The sequence below is a fragment of the Mustela nigripes genome, chromosome 16, assembly GCF_022355385.1.
Source record: "Mustela nigripes isolate SB6536 chromosome 16, MUSNIG.SB6536, whole genome shotgun sequence".
Lineage (NCBI taxonomy): Eukaryota > Metazoa > Chordata > Mammalia > Carnivora > Mustelidae > Mustela > Mustela nigripes.
The window spans coordinates 20921952-20933169 of NC_081572.1; the positions used below are offsets into that span (position 1 = coordinate 20921952).

At 42.5% G+C, this 11218-nt stretch overlaps 1 protein-coding gene across 1 annotated transcript; it reads left to right on the forward strand.

The window, feature by feature from the left end:
- Nucleotides 1–1392: 1392 nt before the first annotated feature.
- On the forward strand, nucleotides 1393–8983 carry KRT28 (keratin 28). The gene is made up of 8 exons (XM_059380974.1): nucleotides 1393–1863; nucleotides 2323–2405; nucleotides 2912–3068; nucleotides 4024–4185; nucleotides 4271–4396; nucleotides 7270–7487; nucleotides 8508–8563; nucleotides 8841–8983. Exons 1-8 carry the CDS (start codon nucleotides 1414–1416, stop codon nucleotides 8981–8983), a joined length of 1395 nt encoding a protein of 464 aa, XP_059236957.1. The 5' UTR covers nucleotides 1393–1413.
- The last annotated feature ends 2235 nt before the right edge of the window (nucleotides 8984–11218 follow it).

Below are 11218 nucleotides of genomic sequence, written 5' to 3' on the forward strand. Positions count from 1 at the left end.
GTTAATATTTCAATTTCAATAATTCAGTAACTTAAGAAAATAATTTCACAATTAAGATAACATGCTAAGACTATGAGGGCAATATATAAAATAGGTATTTGTATGGGCATGGATCATTTAGAGAAATTATTTGTATCTAAAATACACCCATGGTGCCAGAATCTCTAGGCTATCTAGAACATATGCTGTTTCCACCTGGGATGTTCCTGGTGACTCTGGACAAATCTTAACATTTATGGGTCTCAGCGGCCTCATATGACAAAGGGGCTGAATTAGGTAATGTCTAAGGCCCTTTGCTGCTCTAAAAAAAAAAATCTCACAACTTGGCCCAGAAAACATTTAAAGGCCAGGCCAATGACAGCCATAGCGCCAGCTGCCCAGGCTTCAGAATGCTTATGGGAGCCCAGTTCCGGGAGACCCCTTACTGTCCTGGAAGCAAAACAATCTTATACCTGTCTTCTCCACAGAACCTAGAACCAGTCAAACCCAACCAAAGCCCTCCTATCCCTCTTTTCCTCATCCTGTCCACCTTCTTCACCCCCACCTTCCTGGCCGTTACCTCACGAAGAGCCTTCTCAGGTCACTTCTGACTCATCTCTCCCGTTTCTCAGCCGGACCCCCTACCCCTTCCACACACACACCCAGTCATTCCAAACTCTTTGACACAGAAGGCTAAACATGACCCAACTTCTGCCGGATCCTGACCATACATTTCTTAAAGACTGGACCCAGATCTTTTTCATCTTTGCATTTATTTACCATCATGCCTTCATTTTCGCATTTAGGTTTGAACACCAGACATAGTAGCCATACATGTTCAATAAAGGTAATGCGTAGATGTCATAATCATGGTAAGACCAGAGAAGTTACCAGGATCGTATTTTTTAAATAACACATTTTTTTCTCTTGCTATGGCAGGATAAAATATGGGATTTTTTAGTTACTATTTCTTTATATACCTCTCTGTTAATAAAGACCCTGTTGGAGCTAGCTGATGGTACCCTATTGCAATCTTACTTAACTTTTAAAACTTTATAATATCTGGTGCCAGATAATGATGGTATATTCCTATGGTCTAGATGAAAGTAAAGGATTACTCACCCCAAATTAGAAGTTAAAATAATGAACTTAATATAGAATGAACCCTGTTATATTTAAGATAACAAATATCCTGAAGCAACAGCCAGGGATGTTAGACATCAATTTACAAAAAAAAAAAAAAAAAACCTAATTATACATAATTTCATGATAATCAGAATGATGCCATTTTTCTTCTGGCATGCGTAACTCAAATAGAAACACCCCAATAATTGTGTATAAAAGCCCAAAGAAACCATCAGCTCATGACATTCTGTTCTTCTTTGAACTTCCAGCAATCTTGTTACAGACAAGGTGAACACTGCTCATTCTATCATGTCTCTCCGATTTTCTAGTGGGTCCAGGCATATTCGCTTATGGTCTGGAACTGGATCTATCAGACCATCCAGTGGAAGCTCGGGCTTTGTGGGCAGCAATGTGTGTGGCAGCTCTGTTGCTGGAAGTGGATTTTCCTGTGCCTTGGGAGGGGGCCTGGGCAGTGTTCCTGGGGGGAACCATGCTAGTGGTGTCCTTGGAAACGCTGCTTGTTCTGGCTTTGCTGGAAGTGAAGGGGGACTTCTGTCTGGAAACGAGAAGGTGACCATGCAGAATCTTAATGACCGCTTGGCGTCCTACCTGGATAATGTGCGAGCTCTGGAGGAGGCAAATGCTGAACTAGAGAGGAAAATCAAGGGTTGGTATGATAAGTATGGACCAGGATCTTGCCGTGGACTTGATCATGACTATAGTAGATACCACCTAATCATCGAAGATCTTAAGAATAAGGTGAGAAATCACAAATCTGAAAATACTGAAAACAATGAAAGTATTTAAAACTAAGAACTACCTAGCAAAAGATATAGAACATAAACAACATAAACAGGAAATGCTTCATAACTGTTATCTGTCATTTATGTTCCTATTTATTTATTAATTATTTTCACAAATCATTCTTCCTGTTAGTCAAAAATAAGTACTTTAATGCGTGAATTTCAAGCAGCTTGAATGTTACTAGTTTTGAAATATATACATTGATAAGGAAGTGTTGCATCTAAAAGTTACGTGAGTAGGTGAGAAATTACCACATTTGTCATTTTTCAAAATGAAAATTTTAAATATTTCAGTTGTCACTTAAGGAAATAAGATTTTTTTATGCAAAAGTAAATCGTGTCACATGTTTCGTTTCCTGAGGTAAATTCTAAGAACGGGCTTGTTTGTTGTGTCCTCCCTTTTGGTTTCTTCTAGATTATCTCTTCAACTACTGCTAACGCTAATGTAATTCTGCATATTGACAATGCCAGACTGGCTGCTGATGACTTCCGGCTAAAGTAAGTGATAGAAAACAGTCACTCTCTAGAAAAATTTTCCTGTCAATTTTAATATGCTAAATAAAATTTCAATTTCACCCCGAGTAGAATAAACCGTAAAAGATTAAAGGAAGTAACGCATGTTATGACAATGCCCTATGACACAAGGCATGTTCTTACAATCAGCTATACTCACAATTTATATATATTTATTACATGTTCGGGACAAAATATCACTTCATTTCTACGCCTGCCTGGAAGAATGCCAAGCACTAAGATGAAATTCTAAAATAGCATGTTTTTATTTAATGGGGATCTGCTATCAGAATTTGTGTCACTAAATAACAGTCAATTTCCTTGCAGAGCACTGGGTAAAGGAGTGGAGGAAGGCGTTCCTTGTATACTTTTATAACATTCGGAGTCCCAATTCATTTTCTAATGCACCGCTTAAAGCGACTGAGGTTTTACTTCTCTCCCCTCTTGAGGTTGTCTAACTTGGGCTGAAATTCACTTAATGCCCCGCCAAGGTACGAAAATGAGCTTGCCCTTCACCAAAACACGGAGGCTGACATCAACGGGCTGCGGCGAGTCCTGGACGAACTCACACTCTGCAGAACCGACCAGGAGCTGCAGTACGAGTCCCTGAGCGAAGAGTTGAGGTACCTCAAGAAGAACCATGAAGAGGTAGGAGAAGCTGAACCACTAATCAAATCGCGATTCTGTACATTTTTAATACTGGGGCGGGAGGTGTCATTAACTTACAGTAGTATTTCGTGCTCATTATAATAATTTAAACAATGCCAAGGCATACAAAGAAAGAATTTTCTCTCTCCCACTCTCCACCCTTCTAACCTCATCCCCCAAGGTTAAGTATTAACCATTTGATCAGCACCTTCCATTTTTTTAGCCTGATAGAACAATCTAATTTTTTTTTAAATGGTGCATTGCGGGGTGCCTGGGTGGCTCAGTGGGTTAAAGCCTCTGCCTTCGGCTCAGGTCATGATCTCAGGGTCCTGAGATCCAGCCACGCATCAGGCTCTCTGCTCAGCAGGGAGCCTGCTTCCCCCCTCTCTCTCTGCCTGCCTCTCTGCCTACTTGTGATCTCACTCTCTCTGTCAAATAAATACATAAAATCTTTAAAAAATAAATAAATAAAAGTGGTGCATTGCTTTGGCATTGAAACACCCATCCTTGTTTGCACTATATTATTTCTGTCATTCGTAAAAGGCCATTTTGCCATCCACCTTCCCACAAAAGACCTGACTAGGAAAAGATGTCACTGCTTTCTCCACTTAATGAGACTGGCTTTACTTGAATGCGGAACCCTGTACAGTAATAAACCCCTTCCTTGACAACGTTATACCACGCAGCTTCAAACCCCTTAGAGGGGGGGAAAAATGACTATCCCCAAAATAGTCTCCAAAACAATGGATGAAAATGTTCGGGAAACACCCAGTGACTGGTTAGAGAAGCTGGAAAGGAGAGAATTCTGGGGGAGGGAAAGGCCAGGAAACATGAAAAGAGAAAGAGGGGGAGGGAAGAGTCGCCGGGCAGAGGGCTGGAAAGGCAGGAGCGCCGAAGAGCAGTTGCGCGCCCTGACCCTAAACTGCCCTCGAGTCCCGCTCACGTGTCCCTGCAGGAAATGAAGGCGCTGCAGTGCGCGGCCGGCGGGAACGTGAACGTGGAGATGAACGCGGCACCCGGGGTGGACCTCACGGTCCTGCTGAACAACATGCGGGCCGAGTACGAAGCCCTGGCCGAGCAGAACCGCCGGGACGCGGAGGCCTGGTTCAACGAGAAGGTGAGGCGCGCGCCCAGCCCCGCCTCCCCCGAGCCCGCCGGGTTGGGGTGCAGGCCCGCTCACCCCTCCGCACCCCGCCTTGCAGAGCGCCACCCTGCAGCAGCAGATCTCCGACCACGCGGGCGCGGCCACCTCGGCCAGGAACGAGCTGACCGACATGAAGCGCAGCTTGCAGACCCTGGAGATCGAGCTGCAGTCCCTCCTGGCGATGGTAGGCGAGAACGCGGGTCAGCCTGCATTTTGTGACTCTCCCGAAAACCCTCTTTTTCCCTGTTAGAGCTTCACCTCCAAATACTTAGAGCAGAAGAGAGCAAGGCAGACAGACACTGAGACCCTCGGAAAGAGAGACGGACGGAGAGCGTGTCTTTTTTCCTGAGGTCACTGAGGATTTCCTTCCTGGCCTCCGCTCAGTGTCCCTTGTCCCTTCTTCAGCAAAACAAGCAGCAGGGATATTACCCCGCCTGAAAATTAAGTGTCAGGACACCGTCAGGCAGCCACACGAGGCAGACTTAGGGTCGCCAGCATCTCCTAGGATTGATGAAGGCCAATTCATGCCACATGGTCCTTTCCATCAGACAGAAAAAAGGAGGGTACCTATCTGAATCCCTATGAGCTCCTGTCAGCCCCTTCATCCCCACCCACCTCCCAGAGCTGGGCACCCACTATTTCAGAGGTTACCATGGAGACAATCCAGGACTAAAAATGGCTTCCCTTCTGGGGTATGAGCTAGCAGCACCAAGAAGCTTGATTTTGAGAATTGCCGCAAATGCCGGTGGCCCAATGGTTCCCATCCCCATCAGGGGTTTCTTGCTCCCTGAGGGCACGAAGTTGTGACCCAAAGAAAAGAGCCATTATGATACAAGTAGGTGCAGCAAGCAGAGAAGGTAAGGAAGACCCAGAACTACATGAAAACCATTTTGATTCAGTCCCTCTAAAAAGATACAGTGCTCTCTTACCATATAATGTTTAGATTAGAGATTGTTTTGGCCACTGACTAACCCCCAACTTAACAAGGGTGCCCCTCTCGTCCTGACCCTCATCACCACTGCTCGCTGGTAACCCAAGCCTTCCCCTGCCTCTCTCCCTGCTTCCCTGCAACTAGAACCCCAAGGACCCTTGCCTGCTGCTGTTATTCCTGAGCACAGATCTGCCCTTGCGTTTCTGAGCTATGCAGAAGGAAATAAATTCCTGAGTTCCCAGATCAAAAGGGAAGCATATTCACATCGGAGATGATGTTAGAAAGTAGTTGATTCTGTGCAGCTGGGAGTACCATAGTTCAGGCTCAGGAGATGAGCCACGCAAAAAGCCCATGTTAGACAACATAACTGAATTCTAGAAAACAGGTGGCATAGAACCTAACTGCCATGACTGAGATTCTTTTGTCATAGATGGATTCTAACCAGAATCTTCTCTGGTTTAGTACACAAATCACGTGTAATATAAACTTTTCCTGTGCTTCCTGTAGGATGCAAACTTGCACGTTCATTCTGTCCTTCCTTCTCTACAAGCTAACCTTACAGTGAAAGGCTGTAGAGATAGGAATGCTGTGCCCTCTGATTAAGAAGAGTATTTGCAGACTTAAAAAGGAATACCAGGGGCATCTGGGTGGCTCGGTCAGTTAAGCATCCAACTCTTGATTTCGGCTCAGGTCACGATTTCAGGGTTGAGACTGAGCCCCTCATCAGGCTCTGCGCTGGGCGGGGAGCCTGCTTGAGAGTCTCTCTCTCTCTCTCTCCCTCTCCCTTTACCTGTCAACTCCTTTAAAAAAAAAAAAAAGGAATAAAATGAATACCATATGAGGATACATCATCAGGAAAATTAAAGCTTTGGACAGCAGAGCACACACCTCACTGATGTCTTTCCAGTCGGGGCCTCCCCCTCCCCATTACCATCCTGTTCACCTTCCACTCTTTCGCCCTGGAGAGCCCAGCACCACCCATGTAACGCCTCCATTGGCCTATTTATTAAGTCAGTGGTTCTTAGCCCCATCAAACCCCGTGTCCACTGTTATGATGAATATTTTATAACTCCCTCTTTATCCTAGAATGAAGTCAATAGATGATGTATTTAGTAATACAAAAAATTTTAAAAACCACCATAATGCCGTAAGTACAATAAAAAGGAAAACTAGAAGTATTTTTAAATGAAAAATACTTAATATGTAAACACTTGGGCCCAGCTACCTCAGAACATGTAATGAGAGAGACCCAGGTTTACCCTTCCCTTGACAAATAAATTTTTATTTTAAATAAGGTAAGATCAGGAGTGGCTCCACACAAGAACAGGAAACTGAAAGAGTATGAATGGGGGTGGACACTCGGATAATTACTAATATCAGGAGAAGTAATAACCACCCAGAGGTATTCATCTATAATAAGGGGAGAGGAAAATTACTTTAATTGAAGCAGACATCACATGATGAGATAGATGACAGGCTGTGCAAGGGGAAATGAGGAGGTATAATATTCATAAGAGTCGTGTGGAAATAATGACTTGTACTGTGCTGTGAAACACATCTCTTGTGTTGAAAGCCCACCCCTGTTAAGGCATTCATTCTATCTCAAGTACTTCATAAAAGACCTTTGAATAACAACACGCAAATCCAGGACAGAGCAGAAAAACAAAAGGCAGCAAGCAAGGCCTTGGAGCAGTGGTGGGCTAGGTTTCTGGAGACAGGAGCAGAATAAGATTGAAAAACAAACCAACCCCCCCCCCCCAAAAAAATACGTAACTTCAATATATAAAATTTTCAATATGATTTCTTATTGCACTATCCCCCAAAGAGAGTTTTAACATGTAGGTTCATCACGATAGGAAATATTACCTAAATACCATGGAAGTCCATTGGAAGAGTCAAAAGTCTCATGGGAAAGGGTCATTTATGCCACATCAGGTCCTCCAACATGCCAGATCCCCTCCCAGGGAAATGCGTGCAACTTCCCCTTCCTCTGCACCTCCTGTGTGGTTGTGATGAGCCCCACAGATTTCCAAAACTCATCTAGGAAACAGGGCTGCTGTTTGCTGAGAAGCTCTGCATAGTCCTCAAAGTGGCTTCATCCTTGCTGTGACATCCCCTGTCCTCAGAAACACTCCCTGGAGTGCTCCCTGACCGAGACGGAAGGCAACTACTGTGCGCAGCTCGCCCAGATCCAGGCTCAGATCGGGGCCCTGGAGGAGCAGCTGCACCAGGTCAGAACCGAGACGGAGGGCCAGAAGCTGGAGTACGAGCAGCTCCTCGACATCAAGGTCCACCTGGAAAAGGAGATCGAGACCTACTGCCGCCTGATTGATGGAGATGGGAAGTGAGTAATTCCATTTGAAAATCCGCTATTTTACTGAATAGGTTGTTACCTATTTCAAACCACAACCATGGACTGTCCCTCCATGTTCCATGCCTCCAAGCCTTTTGTTCTAAATTCCCACTCCAGAGAAGAAGTGTGTCCACCTCTTCCCTCTGCGGTCAGCCCTGCCATATTTTCTACATCACAGCCCCTTCTTCATCCGCCTCGGATGACCCCAGTCGTCCCCCGAGAAGACGCCATTCCGTATCCATGTTAATCATTGTAGGTTTCGAGATTACCCCCCACCAGGCTTTACCCATCTTTCACTCTGTTCCTAATATAATTGCTACTTTGAAATAAACGCACTCTATACAACCCCTCAGAATCTGTATGCTCCCCCAGGAGCATGAAACTCTTGATCTCAGGGTTGTGAGTTTGAAACCCACAGGGGTGTAGAGATTACTTAAATAAACAAAACTCTTTAAAAAAAAAAAAAAAAAAAAAAGGAGGTGCCCCTGGGTGGCTCAGTCAGTTAAACATCCAACTCTTGATTTTGGCTCAGGTCCTGATCTCAGGCTCGTAAGATTCACCCCCACATTTGGCTCCCCCCTGGACAAGAAGCCTGCTTAAGACTCTCTCTCTCCTGCTCCCTCTGCCCCTCCCCCACCTCTCTCTGTCTCTAAAAAAGTATTAATTTCATTTAAAAAGTATATATTCATACATGTGTATATAGACTATATTATATATGTGTATGAATATGTATATATATATTCTCCCTAGGTTATAAATCCTTGGGTTTAAAAAACAAATCAAATGAAAACAAAGTTATTTATATTCTCTCTTTAGAAGACATTTAATTATTTTCTCCTCCTATACCCCCAAATTTTAATATTTTCCTTTACAGAAAACTAAGATCTGTTTTTGGCGTACAAAGTTTCCTTGAGTTCATGTCCATCCTTTGGCTCAATGAATATTTCTTAAGTGGTAATCTGAAACAGTAAAGAATAAACTGGTTTTTTTGTTTTTGTTTTTGTTTTGCAGCTCATGCTCCAAATCAAAGGGCTTTGGATCAGGAGCCTCAGGGAATTCACCTAAAGGTAATAAAACCTAGTTCTGTTTCTACTGCTAGTACTTTCCCTTTAATGACAATCATATACCGTGGCAACGAGGATGCTCTATATTAAGTAATTTTAATTCAAATGCTCTGAACTTGAAGTATTATTTTAAGTGGATAAAATTATCCACTATTATGATAAATCTGTACATGCTCTAACCAAAGTGTACATAATATGTTATATCACAACCAGCACTGGAATCCTTCCCCATGTAATCTTTTAGCTGGAATATGTGTATTCACAGGTGTTTTGTTTCTAGAATTATCCAAAACCACACTGGTAAAGACAGTGGTTGAAGAGATAGATCAACGTGGTAAAGTTCTTTCATCAAGAGTTCACTCCATTGAAGAAAAGACATCTAAAATGACCAGTGGTAAAACAGAGCAAAAGGTTCCGTTCTAGCCGCCATTGAGAAAAGAAAAATCTGGGGAAAAGGATCCTGTACAACTGCATTATTCTAAATATCAAGAGGAAGAAAAACCAAAACAAAACAAAAAAAATAAACATTTCTACCCTTACCGATGTTACTTAGCAAAAATACCTGTTTTCTTGGTTAACTTTTATAGATTCTTGGGTGTTTGTTTTCAAATAAATAAAAAAGTGGTTGTGTACTCATTTCCATCTACCTATAACTAATAAGCAATTATTTGAGTTTTTTTTTTCTACATCTCATTCACGGGCATACATGCATGGAATCTATTTTCATTGCCTTTCACTCTAGTTTTAAATAATAGTCAGTAGCACATGGCATTAAAGTATTAATATTCACTAGGTAATTAACTAACCATTTTGCACGAGCAAATAATCTGGGGAAAAAATCAGAAATTCTCCTGTGATTAAAAAATCCCATCACTAGATGGCGCATTCCTGGTATTTTTACCGATGAGCTTATCAAATTCTTCCGGGCCTCTGGATACTTCTTCCCAGGATACTGTTCCCCATACGATCAGGCTTAACTCTGGAAAGATCCACAGCAATGAGCCTCATGTGAATGACTTTTTTTTCCTAGAGCAAACTTTCTGTTGAGCCCCAGACAGCAACTAGTTTAGGGTTAGCAGGCCATAATGTCTCTATTTCAACTACTTGGCTAAGACATTTATCACAGAAAACAGCCCTAGACATAGGTAAATGAAAGAGCATGACCATGTCCCAATAAAGCCTTATTTATGGACACTGAAACTCAAACTGCAACTAAGTTTGATGTATTATGAACTATTATTCTGATTTTTTCCCCAACCATTTATAAATGTGAAAACCATTCTTGGGTCACGAGCTGTACAAAAACAGGTAACAGACCAGATTCAGCCCACCAACACCTGGTCTAGAATTTAAAATCTCATGAGGTTGATGATCACAGTTATTGAGTCTTTCTATGTTTCTGGATCAAAATGTAGGGTAAGGAGTCCTAACAAATGTTAAATTCCCTAAAAGGAGAGCAGCTCTCCTATTTCTGTAGTATGTGGCCTGATTCCGAGAAGCTGTAGAGAAGGTGGGACTTCTACCCAAAAATGCAACAGCCACACGGGAGTTAAAGAAGTGACAAGGGATGGGATGTTTACCAAATCTTGAGTCAAAAGGCATCAGATGAAGCAAATACTAAAAACTCATGGGAAAATAATCTCCCAAATATGCAGTGTACAGGGCAGCTGCGTAATTTGCTGGGCTAAGTGCAGGATGAAATGTGGAGTCCCTCATTAAAAAATCAGAGGGATAAAGTGTCATTAAAGGCACTAAAATATAAAGTTTTTTCCTTTCTTCTGCAGTCATGCACTCTACTTGTCATGATTTTTAAATTTGTCATTTAATGTCATTCTAAGTAAATTAAAATTAAAATGTATACTTATTGGCATAAATTTTGCCATTCTTTTTTATATTGGGAAATACCCATTTAAAATTCAAATATAAGGACATTTAATTTGTACACAGAATCACCAAAACAACACAAGCCATATTTTGTAGCTGATACATGTGAAGGGAACGAAAAATTCTTCCTCGACTCTTCAAGGTCTTCCACCTAGACTAAGAATTAATATACATGTGTCAGATTAACAGGAGAAAAAAACAAAGTCTTATCACATGTGCAGAGACCCAATAATGAATTTGAGACCCAAAGACATGACCCAGGCAGGCAGTTTTTAATACTTTTTAGACAAAGAGAAAATTAAATCTGTAAGCAATTGACAGGAGAAAGAAAATGTAGCTTTGGGAGCTTCAATTCTTTTTTTTTTTTTTTTTTTTTTTTGACAGACAGAGATCACAAGTAGGCAGAGAGGCAGGCAGAGAGAGAGAGGAAGCGGGCTCCCTGCCAAGCAGAGAGCCCCATGCAGGGCTCCATCCCAGGACCCTGGGATCATGACCTGAGCCAAAGGCAGAGGCTTTAACCCACTGAGCCACCCAGGTGCCCCGAGAGCTTCAATTCTAAATGGAATTCGGGCTGTGGTAGTAAATCACTAAAAAGTAACAAGAGGTTTTTGTTTTTTTTTTTAAGATTTTATTTATTTATCAGAGAGAGAGGGAGAGAGAGCGAGCACAGGCAGACAGAATGGCAGGCAGAGGCAGAGGGAGAAGCAGGCTCCCTGCCGAGCAAGGAGCTCGATGCGGGACTGGATCCCAGGATGCTGGGATCATGACCTGAGC